The 24,592-nt window shown below is 39.4% G+C and overlaps 1 protein-coding gene across 4 annotated transcripts in view; it reads right to left on the reverse strand.

The window, feature by feature from the left end:
- Positions 1-22,686, reverse strand: part of CPT1A (carnitine palmitoyltransferase 1A) — a 45,658-nt gene extending 22,972 nt beyond the window's left edge. The window contains exons 1-8 of one of the 4 annotated variants that reach the window (XM_082485951.1): positions 22,582-22,686; positions 8,410-8,564; positions 7,162-7,301; positions 6,594-6,765; positions 3,223-3,324; positions 2,395-2,532; positions 1,462-1,539; positions 658-765 (exon numbers count right to left, since the gene is read on the reverse strand). In XM_082485951.1, the coding sequence (XP_082342077.1) occupies positions 658-765; positions 1,462-1,539; positions 2,395-2,532; positions 3,223-3,324; positions 6,594-6,765; positions 7,162-7,301; positions 8,410-8,550 (879 nt within the window). In that variant the 5' untranslated portion in view covers positions 8,551-8,564; positions 22,582-22,686. Of the gene's footprint in view, positions 1-657; positions 766-1,461; positions 1,540-2,394; positions 2,533-3,222; positions 3,325-5,656; positions 5,720-6,593; positions 6,766-7,161; positions 7,302-8,409; positions 8,565-22,200; positions 22,296-22,581 lie in introns of those variants that run through there. The other 3 variants (XM_082485952.1, XM_082485953.1, XM_082485954.1) reach the window with 3 other exon arrangements.
- Between the last annotated feature and the right edge of the window lie 1,906 nt (positions 22,687-24,592).

Consider the following 24,592-nt stretch of genomic DNA (forward strand, 5'->3'; position numbering starts at 1 on the left):
AACTTAAGACGTGCAGCATGCATTATGCCTTAACTTCTTTTAAAGCTGTTTCTGGCTCTTTAGGAACAAAAGTTCACATTTCTCAGATTTGCAGTTACATACAACTAATCATATCCCTGCCACGACCTCAACAAAACTACTTAATTGTTTCCACAATATTTCATCGCTACAACACACAGCCACTAGACAGAGCAATCTATACTTAGGCTTCTACTGGCCCACTCTTGGCCTCAAGGCCCAGCCCTTTGTCCCAACCACCCCTTGTGCTCACACTACACAATTCCACAGACTTTTCAGACTTCAATGGCTCAAAAGTAGCATTTTACATGCTTAGTGCATATCACAGTACATCTGTTATACAGAATACTTGACTTTTGCAAGTACAAGCCTCTATTTGTCTTGTGGGCAAATACATATGTTAATTACAAATAACTCAATTAGTTGGCATGACAGAATGCTGTATTCTTCATAGCTGGTAGTTTCTGGCCACATGTAATTCAAGTGATAATCAAAATGTTTGGGACGACAAATCTAGCTACGTCTTAAAAGTAGTTCTGACAAGAAGACATCCCTCTCCTCTCCCATTCTGAAAACTGATCAACTTCTTACAGACTGTGCTGGAAAAAGATCAAAAGCCATTTAAACTTATATACATACTGGCTTGATTTCTTGTCTGTCCAGTTTTTTCCGGTAGAGTAGGATGGCATGGATAACATTACCAGCTCTAGCTGCCTGCAGGGTTGTGGGAGATAAATAAAGGAAATCCTGTAAAGTAAATAAGAATAAGTTATTGATTACCAGACAACATTAAAAAAAAACAAAACAAAACAAAAAAAAACCAACACAAAAACCAACTGATAGTACGCCTCATCCATGTTCTTAAAGTTTATTCTGGTCAATATAGAAAAGACTTTAAAACATATGAAAAGCACTAGTGCAGCGGGTTGATGACTTGAAACTTAAGTTTCTTTAACAGTCACAATCACCTTAACCAACATCAGTTCTAAAACATAATCATTTAATGTTAATCATCCCAGTGGAAAAGACAATGCTTCTTAAAAATTGAATCCAAGATGACTATACTTCCTCTATTTGCTTTTAATTTTAATCTTATACAATTTAACTTCCCATACAGATATTTGTGAATATGAGCACACACCTTGTTGAATTGTGTTACCTATGATGTTTTACATAGAGCTTTTGAAAGATCACTTGCTGCAGTAAGCACAAGACTCTAAGTCATTACTGCATGAGTCTGCCTAAGTGGCCGATGTGCTAAGTTTATTATTAAGATAGCACTGTATTTGAAGACACTGGCTGCAGGTTATACTAGAAGAAAGAAAAGCAAAGGTCATATACTCAGTGGCAATGGATTTCTAAACAGAAAGATATCATGAAATAAGATACCTGGCAGAAATTTTACACTGCTTTTTTGACACAAGGTATTTAGTCTTTACCTACCATTGCAAAATAGTTACTATTAACCATAATCGGTCCACGTCCTCTAAGGTAGATATATTCTTCCCACCAATCACTAACCTGTAGCAGGAAGGAAAATAAAAGCAGTAAAACCTTGTAATTTCCACAGTTTGTGTCTTCTACCTTAATGACTCCACAAAATAACATTCCATACAGAAGCGGGAAGGAAACTACTAGCTTGCCCCACTACTTAAAAAAGGCAAACAAAACTCCCTAATTTGTGTTAAGCTTTAGGGAAAAAAGGGGGAGAGAATTAAATTAAATAAAGCTGTAGCTCTCTGATAAACTTCTGAAGAAGTCATCATCTTCAGATAATATTTAAAACGTATTAGATCTCCTCAGTGTTTTGCAGGCTTTGCCAGGACACTGTAGCTCAGCTTAGGCTACTGCGTACAGCTAGATAATACATCAGGAAGGAATTACATTACAGTTCTTACTATGATATTGGGGTCTGGGTTTTCTTTTTGGTAAAAAAAAAAACAAAAAAAAACCAAACAGTTATTGTTGCAATTCCTTATTTGTGTTCCATATCCTTTAGCTCCTCTATATTTAAAAAGTTGTCCTAAATCAGTCTTCTAGACTACCTGGGTAGCCAGGCCCACTGTTGAGTTACCAAACTTAACAAGCAAATAAGCAGACCTCAAAAGCAACCATATCAGCAAAAGCTAAATTGCCAGCTCCAGAATAACAAACACAAAATGGGGATTCATTCTTTCAAGTTCCATTCACCACACTGTTTACCAAGTCACACAAATTATTTCTGTGCAAATCAGGGGGTCTCCAATGCACTTTACAAAAATATTAGGCACAATTGCCTTCTTTTACATTTAAGAAAGAATGAAAATTAAGCCGTAAAAGGCAACAGGGAACAAATTGTGTCATTTGAACAATTGACCCTCCTATTTATCTACTCACATAGTTTGTGGCCCACCAGGATTTTAGCTTCAAATACCACTGAAGCCTTGGTCCCAAATTAAATGCAAAATCTTTGGCAAGACCCTCCATTCTTCTGAACTCTTCATCATCCATAAGTGGCCGAACTGATTCCAAATACTAGAATACAGGAAAAGAATCAGCATCAGTATAGTAACTAATATGTAGCTTCTCGCCATTCCTACACAAAGGATTTGTATAGTAGACAAAGATTATACAGACTCAATTTATAAGGTTGCAAATACTATAGTGTTAAAATAAGAGCAGACACTCTTCTAGATATCTGCCTGCAAACTAAAAAAAAAAAGAGATTTTTTCCAGACATTTATCAGCAAATCACAAGTAGAAGAGGTTACTTTTCTAAAGATACATTTTCGACTCAAAAGGGAAATCACGCAGAGGTATTTTTTCCTCTCTAAAAAATTAAATCTTCGGTTTCTGTGACATACTGTCCTACTTACAAACTTTGCTACAAGGTTTTCTGTCATAAACCACACATTTATATGTTCAAGCTGTAGAAGATAAGAAAACTAGTGAGTTTCAAAAGCCCTGGAAATCACACTTTGTTGCATAGTCTTACATCAACAGACATCACATCATCCAATATGAATTACAACAGCTTCAAATTGTCACCAGTTTCAGTGGTTTGTCATAGCCAGTATTTTAATTTCTATGCAGAAGTTTTAATCCATTACACCATATTAATACCACCATGCAATACTTTTACAATACATGACAAAAAAAACCCACAAGGGCATCTAAATATGGATTCAGTGTTACAGAAGAAGATAAATAAATGAATATACACACCCTACTGACTGTGTCTTTAACAGCTGGAACTGGCAGTCGTGGTAAAGATGTCTGGAAACTGTATAACATGGGCTTACGTCCTGAGAAGAGCTTCACAAGTGCCTGAAGAAAAACAAAAACAAAATACACACCTCAAATTATTCGGTTCAACAAAAGAAAAATGACAGAGTACAAAAGCATGATGTAACTCATAGTTCTTTTCACTGGCAATTTATACTGTACTACATTTAGCAAACTACCTTATTTATCACTGTTTCACAAATAAAAAAGGCACTGACATAAACTAACTTCTTAAAGGTGAGACAACATGTCAGTGGAAGAGAAAGACAGTCATAGTAATTTCTGACTTCCCAGACAATTCTTCTGGTCATTGGGCAGTATTGTTGTTTATGAATGTCTCACCTTGATCTCAACAGAAAATAAAGACAGAGTTACTCAGCACTTTTTTATTTCATATATTTCCCTCTGTATAGATTAAAAAAAGCAAGTGTACCAGTTGATCTTTTACTATATAGTAGATACTACAAAAATATCTATGTTGTGCTTCAAAATACGAATCATTATTAAGCCCGTCACTCAGCTAAGGATTCCAGATAACTATAGCTACTTTTAAAAATAATAATTACACTTTTGAATCACAGTTTAATATTTTCCAAAGTTTTAGCTCAACAACAATAATAGTATTGATGCTACAGGGACTTTTCTTAAACATGAGTCTGTCTCAGGTAGTCTACTGCATGATTTGAACATACTAAATTGTGCAAGTATGCCAGTGTTATACTCAGTGCTTGTGTTAAAAAAAAAAAACACAACACAACAATCAACAAAACAGAAATGCCAGAGATGACAGTACCCATCTTAGCTTCAGATATTACAGCATCTCCTGTCTTCAGTCTCCCATGGAAAACAGAAGCAGCATTTGTCTACAACTACTTCTCAGCTGCAACACACACTAGGCTGAAAGTCTAGACCATGCAACTTCTAGGCTACACATGAAAGGATTTTGACATCATCACCCTATTTCAGCATGAAAGTAAGGTTACGTATTACACCAACAATCCAGTGGAACCTTTATTATCAAAATCCAATTTTGGTCCAATATACTATACTGTATATTGCATATAGGCCAACAGACTAAAGACAGAAGAAAACAGAGGATGTCATTTCACTACTAAGAACTTCTCCCTTCTATCCCCCCCGCGACTGACAAAACTACATGTTGAAATGTGGAGTTACCCCCTGCCCTTCAGCTTCCTTGGTCAGCACAGCTAGAGGAGGTTTTTTTAGGCAGCACAAAACTATTAAAAATTGCAGAGTATTACCAGCAAGGAAGACGTTCCTGCAAATGGATCTATATCAGAGAGTTGTCAGGTGTACACGGATGCATCACAGCAATCAGCCCAATGAAATCTAGTTGTGCTTCATGACAAGATAAATTTGAAGCCAGGTGAGGAAAAAAGAGCTCAGCTTTTCATAAGAAAAATCTAATTCCATACTTGGAGACAATTTTATTCTAGAATTCTCAAGCCAGGAAAGACTGAAATTACCTTCAGACAGAGAGTAACTGCTCAACTGACAAAAACAGCAAACACGTTTCACAGTATTTATCTCTTAAGTATACTTGTAGTGGAGAATTTATAACAGCTTGAGACCATTAAAGTGATGACAGACATGCATACTTAATTACATCTCTGATTTCATATGCAGACAGCAAATAATCTCATTCTAGCATGCACTGCATCTGTTCACAGACTATTTTTTAACTTATTTTTTAAAACTGCAACTAATACTTGGATTTTCCCCTAATCCTGGCACAGGAAATTTGACTTTAGAAGATGAAATATGTTCATAAACACTCCCACCGGACTTCCAACCAGTCCAAAAATCACTTTGTACTGTGCCTGAAATCAGAGCTCAGGCTTTTTATCTGCACAACTATTTGAACAGAAGACAGTATATTCACAATAGCATTTTTCATGCTGTTAATCAGCTAAGAAGAAAAAAAAAAACAAAAAACCAAACACAACAGGAAAACCCCCTCCAGAAAATTACACCGTATTAAAGGACAATAAAAATTTAGAAAGCTAAGGTAGTTGGTACTGTTTTACTAGGGAAACCAGTCTTTTGTTTGGACTAGCTAAAGACTAAGATATTAAAATAGGGCTTCATAAAGTATAAATTAGACACTGTTGGGCATACACCTTTATAGTGTTCTGTATTTTAAAACATAAATAGTACACAACAAAATACATATACAACATACAATAAACAAAAATTTATAAATACAATATGCAGCAAAGCATGGTAAGTAGCATTACAGTTCATACTGTTTCAGGTTGATAAGACAATATTAACAGCCTTAAAATATCTATCTAGTAGAACATGCTGAAAACCCAGACAGCTACAGCTTCAAGCAATTGACAGAAAGCCTTACCATTCAGAGCCTGTACTGTACAAATTCGAGTCATGAGGCTCCTGATACCGCTTCCAGGAGAAACTATCAATTAGAAATTTCATTTGTAACAGATGAACATTAAATTCTGTTCTACTGTACCACTCTGGATACCTGTTCTTAAACATATTTCATAATAAGTCATGACATGTTGTTAGTCTAACACATATCAGTTAATTTTTGAGGCTGCAGAGATTAATTTTATCGTAGTAGGGCACTTAAGTTATTTCTACAACAATACTGGCAAAAGTGAGTTGAAACAACCAAATCCAAGTAACAAAAACCCACTTTATCTCTTGGAGCACCTATATGTATGTTTTCTCACTTTATACCTACCACATCCTTTAAGGATCCTTTTCCAAAGCACCACAATAACCAAGAGGAGCCATATCACTCTCATCTTACCCTTATATGAAAACTGCTTAACAAGCTACCTACCTTATGCTTTTTCCTCCAACTCATTTTGGAGGCATACCACTATATCAATTGAAAGGACATTCATTATTATTTCCTTCAAGCATAAGATTAATTTTAGAATGGATGACTAGAAATCCTAACATTTCAACAAAGAATTAGGATAGCACTTTCTGGGGAGGAAAAGATTCTTTGGTGCTGCAGCCCAGGTTCTTTAAGCTGCAGTTGTGCACATAAAAGAAAGCAGGTATTTCAGTGACACAGTCTCAAGGCACTGGCAAATTTAGACATTCTTCTTGAAGTGTTTACTTTTCCTTCTTCAAGGCCATCCTGAATAGTCTAATTAGAGCATCAGAAGGATTAGTAGAAATATCTACCTAGCAGCGTCCTGTCCCCTGACACAGAGAACACAAGCAAGGAAAAACCTACAAAGCTTTCTCTTTTAGGGCTTTGAATACAGATCAGATAGAAGTTAAGATGAAACAGGAAGATAATATATCCTTACCATCCAAAACTTGGTGCCTGGAGAAAGTTTGCCATGTTCAGCGAACATCCAACCATGATAGGAAAGCAGCATTTTTAGAGAGTAGCGCATTGTCACAATAAGGGCAACCCAAAGCCCTGTTCCAAAAAGTATTCCACTCACGATGTTCTGTGTTTGGTTTGACATATAGCCACTATTTAAAACAAAAGGCAGCATGTGCCAGTTAATGCCAGTTTAAGTTTTAAAGAGAACCTAACACTGCAAGCCTAAGTCTAACGGTACCACAGGCAGGCATTACACAAGCCTCATGCCTGTTTAGCCCTTTTTCATAAACTCCTTTTCAAACACCCTTTCACGCAGCAAGATCAAAGGCCAGAGAAGTTACTAAATGTGCTTCCCAATACTCAGAAAACAATACAATACTGGTATAACAACCTGCCTATTTCATACCCTCATACATCTGCTTATTTGGCTTACTTTCGCAAACATACTGTTCAAAAACTGATACACTTTAACAGGATTAGCTTTAAGAATAGCTACAAGTAAAACTGATTCATTTGGAGGAACAGAAACTTTTTGGTCTACTTACGTTGTGTCAAGTGTTCGGTTGATTTTAGCTATTATTCCTAAAGAAGGATCAATTTTGGCATACATTGTTGACATCACACCCACAACTACAATAAGCCAGCTAGATGGGCTAGCAGGATAAACGCCAGTGATAATTCCATTCTGGAAAGAAAAGCCTTCACATAAGTTTTTCATACCAAAGTGGCTGACTTCATATTACCATGGAAAGAAACAAAAATCAACATATTGAAGTCGTTTAAAGAAATTAAGATTATCCAACATTTTCTTGCATGTGCTTAACTCAGGAGTAGGGAATCGATTTAGTTAAGTTTGACTGCTAGAGAAAATTGTCACAATCATATAAAGAATTACAGGAACTTTTATGTTCTGTTATAGACATCAATGATCCACATGCAAGGCCTACTAAAAATACTGAAATTAGCAAACAACTTAAGAACAAGTGATACTTCAACAATGCCCTCTTACACTGAGTTAGACCTCTCTAAATGAATACATAGCAAAAATATTCTACTGAACAAGACACTGAAAACTGGAATCAAGTTTGTTTGGTTGGTTATTTTTTTTAATATACATAATTTAAACAGTCCTCACACAGCTTTATAAGAAGATTTTAAGACTACTGTTAAAAAAATGTTTCTGAAAGATGTAGAAGATAGTCTGTAGCTTGTCTAGTTTGCTACTAAAAAAAGTAGACACTTATTATTTATGATCCCGTGAACAAAACAATAAATTCACAACAAACTATATCAAATACCTCATCAGAAACATTACTACTTAGGACATCTTGAACAAGATGGATGTTCAGGCAGCTTTTTGGAAACAGCAAACATTCTCCTAAATTTGAAAATTTAATTTTGGCACAGAAAACATAAAATCAAGAGTGCAGGCTTGTACCTCTAGGTGATACAACACTAAAAATCACAACTAGTTGTATTTCTGATTTATGCTAAAGGATTACCTAATTACATGATGTATTATGAAAAGAACACAGTAAATTAAAACTACTGAATTTCTACATCTGTTTCATCTTGCTTCCATACAATAATCAAAAAGATCCACCCTTTCAGTCTTTACAGCATCACCCAGTGCTACCTTCCTCGGTATCCCCTGTCTTAATAAAAACCCACACAAGTCTTTCACAAGAAGGAACATAAAGGAAAAAAATAAGTTTTGCCTAAACAAAACTTCAATAAATCTATAAAACATTAAATAAATCTCAAGTTTGGTGGACCTAACTAATTTAAAATACCTTGAATCTGATGAACTTTTTCTTCCACGAATGGACACCAGATAGGTAAATTTGTTTGAGTGCCTCATGGCTCATTCGCAGGTCAATCCCATCTGGAGTTACTGTAAATTGAAAAGCTACTGCTTGATGAGCTTCTGCCATCTTCAGAGAGAGTTCTGCCAAAAAGCAAAGTTAAAAAGTTATTTCATTTTTCTTCAAAGGAACTAGGAGTTAGTCCATTTCTAGCAAGATATCTTCTACACAGTAATTCTGGGAAATATTTTAAAGTATGTGAAATTTACATACAGTACTTGCCTCTTCCTTACAGGCTATACTTGCACTTTAGTCTGAGTGTCCAGTATGTTAATTAAGGTACCTCTTCTAATCACAACAGCTGAAAATGGAAGCAAAACACCCTCATGTAACTTAGGTCTTTTGGCAGGATTGCAGCAAGCTGAGTATCATGTGTATATACAATATATAAAAATTCAGAGCACAGCAGAAAATTGAAGCCCTAATATTTAGAAAAAGCCTATCACAGATACATAGCATCTCACCCTGTAATGATGAAGGAGATTCAGAAGACTTTTTTTTTTTTTTCGTCATTTTGAAGCAAAAGCTATTTGAAATCTTCACCTCAGCTAGCAAACCAAAGCTGCTTCTGACCATATCTTCCTCTGAAACTTTTTTCATATCTTAATTAAGTTAATTAACTTAATCAAGGTATCAATGATAACTTCCTCCTCCAAGTGACTGAGGAGCCAATGAGGAGATGTGCCATGCTGGACCTTGCTCTTACCTACAAGAAGGGGCTGGTGGGGAATGTGAAGCTCAAGGGCAGCCTTGGCTGTAGTGAACATGAGATGGTGGAATTCAAGATTCTTAGGCACATGGAAAATGAGGAAGTGATTGGTAACAGCCAACATGGCTTCACTAAGGGCAAATCATGCCTGACAAATTTGGTGGCCTTCTATGATGGCACTACAGCACTGGTGATTAAGGGAAGAGCAACTGACATCACCTATCTGGACTTGTGCAAAGCATTTGACACTGTCCTGCACAACATCACTGTCTCAAAATTGGAAAGACATGGATTTGACGGATGGACCACTTGGTGGATAAGGAACTGGATGGATGGTTGCACTCAAAGAGTTGCAGTCAATGGCTCCATGTCCAAGTGGTGATCAATGACGAGTGGTGTTCCTCAGGGGTCAGTACTGGGACCAGGGCTGTTTAACATCTTTGTTGGCGACATGGACAGTGGGATTGAGTACCCCCTCAGCAAGTTTGCTGATGACACCAAGCTGTGTGGTCCGCTTGACACACTGGAGGGAAGGGATGCTATCCAGAGGGACCTTGACAGGCTTGAGAGGTGGGCCTGTGCAAACCTCATGAAATTCAACAAGGCCAAGTGCAAGGTACTGCACCTGGGTTGGGACAATCCTAAGCACAAATACAGGCTGGGAAGAGAGTAGATTGAGAGTAACCCTGAAGAGAAGGACTTGGGGGTGTTGGTTGATGAGAAGCTCAACAGGAGCCAGCAATGTGCGCTCACAGCCCAGAAAGTCAACCGCATCCCGGGCTGCATCAAAAGAATTGTGGCCAGCAGGTGGAGGGAAGTAACTCTGCCCTTCTGCTCTAGTGAGACCCTACCTGGAGTACTCCATTCAATTCTGGAGTCCTCAGCACAAGAAGGACATGGACCTGTTGGAGTGGGTTCAGAGAAGGGCCACAAAGATGATCAAAGGGCTGGAGCACCCCTCCTATGAAGACAGGCTGAGAGAGTTGGGGTTGTTCAGCCTGGACAAGAGAAGGCTCCAGGGATATCTTACAGCAGCATTTCAGTACTTAAAGGGGGCCTACAGAAGAGGTGGAGACAGAGTCTCTATCAGGGAGTGTAGCAATAGGATGAGGGGTAACAGTTTTAAACTGAAAAGGGGGAGATTTAGATTAGATATTAGGAAGAAATTCTTTACTGTGAGACACTGGAACAGGTTGCCCAGGAAGTGTTCAAGGCCAGACTGGATGGGGCTTTGAGCAACCTAGTCTAGTGGAATGTGTCCCTGCCCATGGCAGGGGGGTTGGAACCAGATGATCTTTAAGGTCCCTTCCAACTCTAACCATTTTATGATTCTATGATAATTTCCAGCTGATTAGTCACGGCAATAAGATACTATAGGTCCTGTGGGTCTGAGTTCTGACTGGTAAATGCAAAATCAAAACTGTGCAGAGTTGAGGAAACCAAATCACAACTGTCAGCAAAGTGACCTTCACATAAACAAGCCTGAAATAAATTTAATTGAAATGCAGCTCAGTTTAACTACCCAAACAAATATCAACAATGGTGCCAAAACAGACAAAAGACCATCATAATGGGCAGGTATAACAGGCTTAAATAAAAACCACTGGAAGATAAAACAGAAAAGTAACTGTGATCCTGTTTAAATATTTATGTCTCACTCTGTCTGAGGATACAGCCAATCTGAATTGAACCATATGCTCTTATTTATCAGCTCATCTTCAGAGCTTCTTTCTTTCTGTAACCAGCATTTCTACCTAAACATCTTAGAAGTTACCCTTACTCATCATTAATTCAGAGTAATGTTGTTTGAGCACTTACAATCGGAATACAGATTTTTGCAGACAGGCTCTATGTATAACACTGAAGTTGTCCAAACTACATATTCCTGATGAGACCATTGTGATTCCAAAGTCTTTTGTTCACGTTCATTTATTAGCTTACCAAAGCTTCTGTGCATAATCCTAAAAACATCCTCTTAGAAGTAAGACAAAAAGGTAAAGGAATCCATAATCCCATCTGTAGGTCAGGACTCAAGGACAAGTTTTAATTTCACATTTTTACTGGTACAAAACACAACGTTATCAATACTAAATGTTTTAAGGTGGCACGGGCATTTCTATTTCGGCAAAATCAAAAAAGTACAACTACTTCATGCCTTTTGAATCCTAAAGGCTGAAATTTACATTTCTTTTGCAAACCTGAAGCTTCGAAATTGTAATGAAACTTAAATTCTGTTAGACGTTCATCCCCTGCGGAACAGCATGTGAGGGCTAACTAGTGCAGTTTAGCTGGGCACTTTAAAAGCAGTTTATCATAATTGTAGTGCTGCTCCTCTAGTCTGCAAATATTCTACAATGTCAAAGTCATCTGGAGCACAAAGAAAGGGTGTAAAGGTGTATGAGTAGACAACCAGGGAATGTGAGTACTGGGAATGCTGCAGTAATAGTAGGCTTAGGAAATAAATATACAATACAGGAAGAAGAGGAGCATTAGGCAGAGATGAACAGGATAAGTGCTGTTGTGCAGCATCTAGTAAGATTGCAGACTATTGATAATGACTGTTCACAATATTGCTCTGCAATACAACTGCTGCTACAGTCACTGATGGCAATTCATAGAACTCCCAAATCCATCAGCTGCAGCTCAAGTTTTAGAGGCTGTGTCCTGCATGAATCAGGCTTCTGGGTTTCCAGAAGGGTGGCTAAAGCTCACAGTGTCATACAGATAGTATGCAATTTGATCTATGCATGTACAGTGTCTAATTAGGACAACAGAGAAACCAAATCTGCTTTGAACACCAGTTTCAAAACCTTTAAGACAAGCCCCGTATGCCCTAGTAACAACTGCAACTTGTAGTACCTAATGACTCTGTCACTAACAACTGCTTATTTATAGGGGCCTTTCTGTAGACAAGTATCAGGAAGTCAAAGTCAGCTATCCACTCATTCATTTAAATTGTGCATCACGAGTTCAACACTGAGACCAAAACTGCAAGAGAACAATAAAACAAAGACAGGCAGCAGTAATACATGGTATTCCCTGGACTCAAAAGGGTTTGCAAAACAGGAACACACTCAAATTTAAAATTCATCATATGTTTAGCAGTACTATTAAGACTAGAATGAAAAAAAAAAAAACAACCAAAAAACAACCACACAACAAAACCAACCATATTCCCATACAGAGAATCAGGCACCTGGATTTGTCTCAAGAGGGCCAACCAGTTCTCCAGTTCACTCATGGAATTTTGTATTCTGGAATGCCAGTGTCTTAAGTACCAGATCAACTAGTTTCTATGACTTCTCAGCCTAGGAATTCGTAACTATCCTCTTCTCTGTTTCTGAAAAGAAAGAATTTCAGGAACCCTTCCCTTTTTAGGCATGTGTATTTCTACCATCCAAGGTAGAAAAAGATTATAAATAGCATTAATCATAAACAGTCAACTCGATATTTTAATGAATTAAAACTCTAACATGATAACAAAATTAAATAAGCTTCAATAAGAAAAATAGTCTTTACTCCCAAATGAAAACCTATTAATCCAGCAATAATTAATCCTGAATCAAGTAAACAAGCCCTGAAAAGAAAGACAAGTCTAATTCTAGGACTGTATTACTTGACCCTACAATGTGAAACAATCAAATGGCTTGTTTCTTTTCATATCTTTTTCCTTTACTTAAGAAAACTGTAAGCCTTTAAGACTGTTCTGAATTACGATGGCTGAACACCAAAGACTTCCTGAAGTCCCTTTCTTTGAACATTTATTTTCCTCCTTAAAGGCCAATTTAATCATAAGCTACTGTACACTTCCCCTCTGCATTCCTCTGCTGTCACGTGCTTGCTAGCAAAGTAGGTAAAAGGGCACAGGCCAGAAGAGCATGCGTTAGACTTATAAAATTGACTTGCCAATGTTAGTAAGTCAGCACCCACATCAGTCAGCTAACTAACACTGAAACAATAATAACTTCTAACTTCAGGCATTTTGGTCAGCAAAATATTTCTATACAGCATATACTAATTAACCTCATTGCCAGAGAGCCATAAACAGAGCTTTTGACTTTCTTAGCAGCTTGGCCAAGTCTTACTTAATGGGGAAAAAAAAAAAAAAAAGAGCACAGTAATTTCTAAAATTAATCTCAAATGGCTAATTTCATCCCTTTCAGTATTCTTCCATAATATTAATGTATCTTAAAAAACACAATTGTCCTTTAAAACTTGGTTTCTTTTTTTTTTTTTCCGGCTTTTAATTAAAGGAGAAAGCTGCCTGTTCCTTGCTCTTTTCTGGTTTTACTTCAGTTCAAGCATGCTGTAATAGCTGCAGATGTTTCTCCTCTTCCCTTTTCATATCTCTGCTTGAGCCAATCAAAGCTTACCACAATTTTTTTCCATTGTTAAAAACAAGTACTGCTACATTGGATATAATTTTTAAGTCAAGAAAACACACAGCACACCAGAAGGCCTAAGCCCTGATGGTCTGAAGAAATATGCTGCTATGCTTACTAAACCTGTGAGGTTTAACTCACAGACTGCTCACAGACCTTATGACCTCAGGTTGCAGACACAGAACAGTCAAGTCTATATCAGGGCTTACATGTTGCTACAGCCGTGGAAGGAGATGAAGGCCCCAGCTCTGGAAAATCTGAAGCTAAAAGCAATCCCAATGGGCAGGATGCTTCCATTTAGTCAGGCACACACGAAGTCACTTGTGGTTGGTAATACCTCTCTGAAGCACATAACACAACGTCTAAAAGACTGTGAAAAAATTAACATGTGCATCTTAAAAAGTACCAAGCCATGATACAAAAGTTAAATGTATTATAGTATATTGCACAAAACAAGGTATTAATTCCTGAAATAGTTACTCTGGAAATGCTATTGAGTGCGTTTCTGTAGATTTCATCAGCTTTATATGGATAAAATGATAGTGCTAAAAAAAGTCACCACCTCTACCTCACAAAAAGCAACTCCTCAGCTTTAAGGGAATATCCATGTCACCTCTTATCTCAGAGCTTATCTTCACCACTTGCTTCCCATATATTGCTTGGCTCCTGAAATCCATTTTTCCCCCGTTTCCTACTCCTCTTAGATTACAGAAAACCCTTAGCAGCAGTCCAAACATCTACCGGAAAAAGGGACTTTTATGTAAATGTAGTTTTCACATCTACAGCTCCTCTTCCTGCAAAGGAAGCAAGTTAACAAATGCAGAGGAAAACTGAGGAGAAGTCCTATTTACATGACCCAGAATAACTGAAACCTTGGTGAAAGACTTAATTCTATGACTCTTACTTGCAAGTTACCTCAACTATTTAATTTGAGGTTCTCCTCACAGATTTTTTACATCTATTTATAGATTAGCTTTTGTATACAGGGCATACCCCTGTCACTAACCAAACTAAGCTCACAAAACCATTCTCTCCAATTACTGTACTTTGACCATCAAAGATTAACAGTTTTCATGGAAAAGCAGTAACTGCTGCATACAGCTTCCCCAAGAACACTGCTACATACCACCCCACACAGGTTTCATACTTTCAAGCCCTCAAATAGATATCTTTGGCACCCAAACCACAGTCTGTTCATAGATGGTGAGCAGACTTGCAGCACTACATGTCCCCGTGCAAAGAGCTAGAACATACTGCATCTTCAAGTATGATGGCAGTTCTGAATTCAGAAGCCTCTGGAAGCCCTCATAACTTCATGCAGATGCAAGGTACCACCAATAAAGCAATAACAAGCATCTTACCACGTAGGTAGTGTCTTCTAACTCCTGCCAAGATCCTACTAGTAAGCTTAAACATAAAAAAAAAAAACCAAACCAACCAAACCAAAAAAAAACCAAACCAAAACAAAACAAACAAAATCCCAACAAGCCAACCGGAAACCTGATCTTGAAGAATTCTTTACTCATTTCTTAAACTTACAATTTCAAAATTTAGCTTAGCACTCAGATTTCAAATAGGAATGGAGACTAGTGAGGAGAGTAGAGTGATACCAAATCATTTACAATTATATTATTTAAGGAAGTTTTCAAGATGGGAAGTTGACAGTTATCAGTACACTAAACCCAATTTTAGTTAGGAAACATACTTAAAACTACATTAAGATTTCCATTTAAAGCTAGACACCTTGAACTCAGAAGGTCTTGGGAAACTGAGCAAATGCCCCAACATCTCTCTGTCCCCAAAACGGTTTATTTCAAAAAGAAAAGGGGGAAGAAAACAATTCCATTTCTATCAACATGCATGGCAATAAAAGTTACTGTTTGAATGTTACAAGCAGCCATACAGAATAGGAAAAAAATTCTGGAGCTCTTAAGTTCTTTTAAAAGACATCAACTCTGAAACTTGTTTAAATACTGAAAACATTGAAGAAGTTCTATCCAGTTATTTTACCGTTCATACATCAGATCTCCCTTCAGGAGATGAGCTTACTACAGCTTTTGGAAGAAAACAAACATCCAAAAAGGTTCACTGTCTTTTCATTTGTTAACATATTTTGACACTTTAGGAGAGATCATGGAATTCCAAGAGTCTGAGGAGAGGCTTAGTGAAATCTGAGCCAGTATTAAAACACTAGAACACCTGAGCTGTGTTTGTGCTGAGATAGCAATTAAGTTTCTCACCTGTTTAAGCTATTACTACAGAAATTTGCATTTTCTGCTCTCCTAGAAAGGTCTCCTAGAAACCCAAAACTATGGATGCATTTTGTTTTATACAAATCAATGAATAATTGTTTATGCTTAAATCCGTTGATTTTGTACCAGATACTAAAATAAAAGCAAGAGAATTCCAAACACTGAGATGCCCATCCAAGTCTCTTCATGCATTATTCCCAAATTTTTCTTCAGATTTCTGTTATTGATGCTCCTGTCAGTCCACACCTTCAAGACCACCTACACAAAATAATTAAACTACCCTGGGGCAGCTGTCTTTGCCTAGACAGTGTGCTTGCAATAAAATAATATGTAATGAAGCCAGTGCCAACACCCTAAAATAACTCACTAGCATGTACATTTACTTACACACTTTGCTACCAACTACATTTTAATGACAACATTGATCTATACAGCCATCCCTGAAGCAGATACAATCTATGGATAATTCAGATTACTTGAGTTTTTTGTTTTTGTTGAAAAAGACTTGTGCAAAAAAGGTTCTCCAAACCAAAGAGTGTATCAAACACTTATATCAAGCAGCAGGATCTCTTCTTACACAAATGTAAAGGGTTAGAGTCTTACAAAAATTTTTTGGAAGTGTAGTTGTCTTTGTAACATTCATCAAGAATGTCTTCACCTGCCTGAATTCTGCAGAGGTTCTGAAGTCTGTCAATTTGATACCCTTCCAGATGTTTGATGTAAAAGTAGTAGCTGTCAAACCTATTTAAAAGGTTGAAGACAGAAAAAAAAAAAAAAAAAACACACACAAAGAAAAAAAAAAAAAAGAACCAAACTCTAGATGGATTTACAAGTAAAGGGACTGAAACTGGAAGTAGTGGCTGATAGACCAGAGGATTTCACTGCCATCCAGACAGACCTTTACAGACTGGATAATAACATATCAGCCTGTGTAATTAAGTTCAAAGAGAAGTGCAAAGTCCTGCACCAAGGGAGGAGTAACCCCATACACTAGTACACACTGGAGACTGACTGGCTGGAAAGCAACTTTGCAGCAAGTTGGACACGGGCCAGCAAGGTGCCCTTGCAGCAAAGGCAGCTCACAGAATACTGGGGTGCATTAGGAGGAGTGATGCCACCGAGCTGAACAAGGTGACTCTTCCCTTCTACTCAGCGCTGGTGAGGCCCCATCTCAAATACTGTGTCCAGTTCTGGGCTCTCCAGTAAAAGACAGAGATGAAACTACTAGACAGTCCAGTAAGAGCCACTAAGGGCTTGAAGCATCAATCCTGTGTTTTTACACAGTTTTTACTGTATACTTAGCAGAGACACTTTATAAAATTTAATATAGATCTGCTTCAAAAAATAAACTTACTTTAGTACACTAAGGCCTGAACAAAAAATCCTGTGCTTAAATTACTTTAAATGAACAGCACACCTTGGAAATCAAATTGGTAGTAGCAGTCAAACATTCAAAAAGGGCAAACTTTCTGCAAATGACAAAAACGTACTATTAGTTTGGAGGATAAAAGAAGCTGGATTTTGCAGTAGAATTTTTACTGAGATTTGCATGAACTTTTCAGATAATGATTCATCTGAATTTTTCAATATTATTCCAGTAACTTTGTCCTCACTAAAAAGCACCACTGTGATATTATACAAGGTTTTAAAATGTATGTTGGTACTTTAAACACCACCACATTGTCCAATGAGAGCCTGCTAGTCTTAAGGTAACCTGTAGATTTTTGGAGCTGGCCTTAAGTGCCATGTATACTGCAGTGATACGGTGGGAAACAGTACAAACTCCTAATAAAAAATAAGCCCTTGGAATTTAATGTTACATGTATATACCTATCTAGAGGAAACATAGACTGTTCCTATCAAATTAAGAAAGCCTGTATTATCAATAATAAAGCCAATGTGACTTCAGTAAAGCATTTCATGGAGTTTGCTATAAATGCAATAGTTTCAGACACTGTACAGCAGCATCCAGCACTGACTTAGTAACTCAAGGTCCAATTCGTTCTTACACGAGCGCGACCCAAACAAAGATCAAAGTTGTCTAGAGTTTGATGCCTTTCAAAGGAAATTCAGGTTTTGATCTATAAAATATTCAATAAATAATACAAAATATACAGCTCAAACATTTCAACATATGACCAAAAAGACTGTCTGGTCTCTCTTGTATCTGTTTCTTGGATAGTCTACCAGCTAATGCCACTTTCTTGCAGTATATACTACACTTCTGCAAAAAGGTAACGATATCAAAGCCTCAGAAAGAGTAGAGAGCTTATTCATAGTTCATGTGATATTCTGCAAGGCACTGGCTCCTGAACTTACTATAAAGATTAACCAGACACTGTTATTCATTTGAGAATGTCTATGTCTAAACAGCTTCTTCGCATACTAACATTCAATAGTATCTAATCATGCTTCAGCTATGAAAAGACACTGATACTTGCTGCTTTCACATCTTACCAATAATTCACCTACCTTACAATGATTAAGCATGCTCTACAGACACAAAATCATTATGAGAAATAATTTCTGTGCAATAGTCATGTGGATTAAATTCACCCAACAGGGCTTCTCAGGTGAACCTAATGACTATGGCACAGAAATAAAACAGAAACCAAAGAATCGGTCTCCTTTAAAACTTGAATTAACATAGCATTCAACCAATCATCATTTGATCTGATGAAAACAAAGTTAAACTGACAGGTTTTCTCATGCCACTTTAGCTGTGACTGACACATGCTAAAAGCTGGATCTGTTGTTTATGTGGCAGTTCTCTCTCATAGGGTCCCCATAGTAATGCCATGCCAGAAGTGGCTTAAGCCACTTGGAAAGAGACAGAAGTCTGTCCTCCAACAGCCATCATCTGACATGTAAATTCTAAGTTCTCATCTTTGACTCCAATCCTCCCCTCCACTCAGTCATTTCTGAGCTCAAACTAGTGATCACTAGCTACTGCAATAAGCAAGGTGATTATCAGGGGCTGGATTCCAACACCAGTTTCAGCTTTCAGTTTAAAGCATATGCAAGTGTTTGCCTGCAGGTTTTAAACTCCCATTACAGTCAACACGGATGCCATCAAGATTTTTTTGAAAGATGTTCACAGACAGTTTTCTCTGGCACTTCCAGGAGAAAAGTCACAGATAGTAAGTTGCCTTGTCACCTGATCAAACTGGAGGCAGCGAGGCAAAGTAGAGAAGACTGGCTATAGCAGACAATGTGTTAATTACTAGGCTAACACTAAGAAATGTTAATCCCTACAGTTCCTGGATCACATGGCCTCTCTCCTTTTCCCAAATACCATGCTCTTGTAAAAGATTGCTCCAAAATGTATACTTCAACAAAAAAAACAAGCAAACAAAAAACCCCACCCAACCAAAACCCTGACATGCTCCACAACTGTAATCATAGAATCATAGAATTGTCTAGGTTGGAAGAATCAAAACAGAAACTTTTACAACTGTCATATTATTTACACTGCCCCCCCCCCCCCCCCCCCAGTAGGACATACTATACTGTTCCTAGAGCTTTTAGATTATTCTAGTCCCTATTGCAATACATGTTATACTGCACACATCCCAGCAAGCCGCCTCCTGTGACCTTTTAGAAATTCAGAATAATCTGTAAAAAATCAGCATACAAAACTGAAACACTGCACAGTTATCATACCATGCAGAAAGCTCCCCACCCTGAAAAAAAAAAAACATAGGGTCTAGGATGGGAGTGTTTCTTTTTAATACTAGTATAAAAGACATACCTAGGCATTTAGATTACATGAGTTTTAACCCTTGTCTCTCCCTTTGCACTAATGAGCTTCTATGCTTATGCAGTAAAGAAGAATTATTATCTTCCCTATAACAACAATTATTTCTGGAATGGCAGGCCTTTAATGAGACGTGTAAGATATCACATTTTAGGACTCTGGAGGTCCTGTTAGGTGGACAACAGTGTTTGGTGACCAAAGGCAAACTGATTGGATTCCTCTCCCAGTAGTTCAATGATCATTTACTGTACAAGGTTGAAAGACCTGAATTAAAGTCTTTCAGCCTGCATAGGATTGAAAGACTGAAGAACCACTTCCAAATATTTTACCAAGATTTAAATTGACCATTCTAATTAAAGTTAATCCAGACTTGGAAAAAGCAGGATGCTTTTCAGTCAGTTAGATCTTGTTTTTTCTGAACATGTGGAGTTCAGGACTACGATACAGCATGCTGCAGGATAAAGACAATGGTTTTAGAATACTAAAAAAATACCGGTTTTGGTGTGGGTCTTTTTTTTGGGGGGGGTGGGGTGGGGGACTGGGTTTGTTTTTGGTTTTTAATACAAGTATTCACTTAAGTTGCCTTTTACCCAAGATTTTCCAAAACCAGTCACGATCAGGATTCAACATTCCGACTATCCCTGCATGCAGTGAACAGAAACATCCTCCCTGCGAAATGCACATTCAACGGCCGATCGCTCCAGAACTTGTATTTGTTTTTATTTGGTCCGGGGCCTGCACTGCTCCGTCTCCTCTCTCCCCGAATTTCACCCCAGAACGGGGGAAGCTGGCGGGTCGGCTCCAGCCCCGCGGTCCGTCCTCTCTGGGGCGCGCCCCCTCCCCCAGGCACACCTCGGCGCCATTCCCCTGTCCGGGCCTGCTCACGTGACCGCTCCCCAGAAGTGGGTGAAAGTTCGCGCCGCCGCAGCGGCCAACAACAGCCAGGCTAGCGCGGGGGGGGGGGGCACACGGCCCCGCACACGGGCTACCAGCACCGCTCCAGGTTTTTCTGCGCGGGCTGTGAAGGTACTGCCAACGCCAAACAAAAGTTTCCAAAGAGAAGGACTGCGAGCAATGAAGGCAGCAAAGTATCTCAAAGCTAGGAGAAAAAAGAGGTGTACTTAGCTTGTGCAACTCAACAGTTTCTATTCTGGTTCTCAGTGCCTCAGTTGTTTTACATTATTTTTCTTTAACCAAGAATAACATTTTCTTCCTGGAAGAGGCTATTGAATCAAGGCTGTAACACTCCAAAATTTTAAAGAGCCCTCAGATCAACTTATCTTTCAAACCAAGTCACAGCTATGACAGAGCCTGATACCCGTGTAATCATGTAAAGTTACATTTCCTAAACTAACAGAGATCCACACTGTACTTACTTACAATATCACCCCTGCTATTATAAACTGGTAATTATTAGTTTATATCAGTATATCAATATGCTCACAACAGGAAAATAACCTGCTAATTACCACTGACGACTACAATACTTTTTTATATAACACCCGTTCACAATAGTCAGAACACACATAAAAGAGCTTGTAGATCTCGAAATGGAAAAGGTTAGACACCCGGGAAAACATAATTGTTTAGGGAAAGGGGAATGAAGGCATTAGATCTTCCCCATTCTCAGTGCTACACTACTACAAACGTGTGATAAGGAAGCAACTAAGTTTTCTGTACCATAATCTCCTCTAGACTGCAGTTTCAATACAATTGTCCTCTAAGTGCTGACAAATTGCGAGATAAGAGGAAGTACCAGATATTTGTCTTGATCCTACTTTGCACTTTTCTGTTTCCAAAAAGGGTGCTTCCTGTTACAGTTCCATCAACACTAGTGTTGATCTGTTATAACTGGGTTATAACTGAAGTCATATTTTAGATTGATTTTTCTATTTAAATCAGAATACATAATGTAAACTATAAAAGTTGTGCGAAAATGAGGCAAGAAAATGGAGTTCCAAGATGCTGCAAAAATCTTAATCTTTTGCAAGAAGTCTAATTAGCATTCTCATCCAGTAAAAGTGCCATGTCATAAGCAAAATATAACTTCTTCTGTGTGTCTCACGAGCAGTTTGCAGTGACTGCGTTTTTTATAGGTTTAACAGCCTGCAATCACGTGAGCATACGGACTAGTCTTTCTCTCTTTCACACACACAATATTAAGTATTTAGTTTACCCACTGCTGATACCAAACCGCGTGCGCACTTCTACAGAGCTGAAACTCTTCCTGATAATGGGTCAAAGCAGCTCCACTAACCCACGAAGCTGCGTGTCACCAATGTCGTCTTCGTTTACGCGGCGTAGGTTTAATTACTCTCCCCGTGTAAATCTGTAACACCGCTCCCCCTATCTCCATTCCATCCCCTCCCCCCTCTTATCTGCAGCAGTAACGCACTAACCGTCAAGCCAGGGGAAAACGCGAGCAGGATGCCAAGGGCACCTTGCCTTTCCAGGGCGCTCCCGCACTCGCCCAGGTGGATCCGCACTCGCCCAGGTGGATCCTCCCGCGCCCGCCGGCACCACCGGGGAGCAGCCCCGCTCCCACCTCCCTCCCTGCGTTTTCATCCTTTCCTCCAGCAAGCATAAACCCCGCTTAGGAAACAGCATTCGGACACTCACCACAGAACTTCGTGCTCGCCCTAATGAAAATAACAATTAGACTAACAACAGACCAACCGAGCCCGTCCGCCTGACTCCAATCTCGTCCTCCCTCAGCCGCAACGCGGGCGGCGGTACGCTGAGGGAGCGTCCTGGCCGAAGGGGGGGGGGGGGGGGGGGAAGGGAGGGGGAAGCGGAGCGGCAGCCCACAGTGAATCAGCCGCACCCTGAGGAACACGGCCCGTCACTGTCCTCTACCCCGTTCCCCTAGGACAGCCAGAGCCCACAGCCTGCAGGCGGCAGACCTAAACCGAGCCGCGCCGGGAAAGCAGGTGATCGAGAACCCGCGCCCCACATCTGCTCAGGGCCCGCTGCCGGCGACCGGGCCACCCTCCCACTCACCTGCTGAAAGAATGGCGGTCACCGGAACTCAGGCGAGGCAGACCGAACTGGACTGAAGCGAGGGGCAAACACGAGCAAGAACGCAGTGAGATAGCGACCGCTCCCTCACACACCCTGCGAGAGCCGAGCTTGCCGCCCGGTCCCCCATTGGCTGCCGACGGCAGGGGGGCGGGTCCGGCTTGGGGCAGGGAAGGAGGTGTAGGGCGCGGCCTGTGCTGGCGGAGCGGAGGCGGGAAAGGAGGTGGGCACCGATAGGCGGCGGAGGGGCGAGGTGGGCTATGTAGTTGGCGCGGAGCTCGGGGCAGGGCCAAAGGGAGGCACTGCGGGCCCTGAGGGGGAAGTTGGGGCAGGGAGGAGGCCTGTGGTTGTAGCAAGCTGACTCCGAGAGTCGTGGCGGAACACAGTGTCTGTGGTCTCACAGCCGTCTCATGGAAAAAAAGCTTCAGTGATTGTGAGGAGAGGCCCTGGGGATGTAAATGTGTAGGGGAAATGGTACACCTTGGAGGAGCACTGTGTGTGTGGGGGGGGGCACCTGTTTGGGGTGCAGCTGTGGAGCCAAGATGGCTTCCGTGGGAAGGACCAGGCAGCCTACTCTACTCCAGCAAATACCAGGATTTGAAGGAAATAAGTACAATCCATATATCTCAGCAAAAGTTATTGCATTCTTTAAAAAATACAAAATCATGAAAGTAATTCAAATGAAAGCACACGTGTCAGTCTCAGGGCAGAATGGCCCTCAATTTGAAATGAGTACTTTTTAAATATGTAATGGGCGAGTCACTTCAAAAGGCAGAACTTGAATATCTGGTGGTGTGTTTGATTTCAGCATAATAACAGCGGGAATACTGCTTTGTCCCTGAAGGAGGTCGTGGCCTGTCAGACTGCAGTGGTATCAGTATGAAGTCTTTTTTTGAACTAGCACAAGTTGGGATTCATACATTTTTTTCCCTTGTGGGCAGGCACACCCAGCCTGCTGCAATATCAATGTGGCTGAAGGCTTCAAAGCACACAAACATATGACTAAATCTGGAAGCATGGACACTACAGATTAAGCCTCTCCCTTACCCTTAAGATTATGTGATGTCACTGAAAAAACCCACCCACTTCTGGTCAGAATTTTCCCTTCTAGTGTTCTGTGCCTAATGATGCAATTTTAAGAAGATGTTATTCTTTCAGAAGAAAACAAAGCCTAGAAGAAAGCAAGGGGAGGAGGAGAAAAAAAAGAGGGATTTTGATCTATTAATATTAGCAGGGGGAGAAAGGAAACAAAATAATAAACAACAAACAACCGAGCTACACTCCCAGATTCAGCAGTTTTCATATCTACATATTTTTAGCCATAGCAGATAGGAATGTAATTTGGACAGTTACAAGAAGGTAATTAACAGCTCAAAAAGAAAAAAAAATCATCTGTATGTTTTTCATTATGCATAAAGGAGATCTAAAATGTCTTGTTAGGTCTTTTTTTTTGTTTTTATCTTCTGGATGCCTTTTAGCTTTGAAATATTGTAAAAATAAACCAAATCTCATTTCGCTCATTCTACCAGGAGTTTCGTACATATCTTAGTCCCCAGTCAACATTTTCATCTATGCAGTAATCAGGAGAGAATCAGTCAGCTGGGAACAGATGTTGGTGTTCATTATTTTGTTCTCCAAATAATTGTGCAAGCTGTCATGAATTAAGAAGCATCAAGGTGGAGTGCTTACTGTAACATGACTCTAAGCCCCCTGCAGCTAACCTTAGTAAAGACATGAAAGTACTGCATTACGTAAGGATGCAATGATTGCAACTTAGCCAAACCTGACTTGGCTCAGTTTAGCTGGCAAACATAAACCTTACAAATAATCCTGTGACTCATTCCCAGGGGTCCTAATGCTGACACCTCTATTCACCCATTACCCCACAAGAAGCAAGTTAGATACTTTTGCAAGACTGTCCCTAATCAAAACATTGTGTGTCCTTTATTGTGGCAACATGCACTTCTGAAGTGCTCTATCTTCTCTGCTAGCC

The sequence above is a fragment of the Vanellus vanellus genome (genome assembly GCF_965231255.1).
Source record: "Vanellus vanellus genome assembly, chromosome: 6".
NCBI classification, from domain to species: domain Eukaryota; kingdom Metazoa; phylum Chordata; class Aves; order Charadriiformes; family Charadriidae; genus Vanellus; species Vanellus vanellus.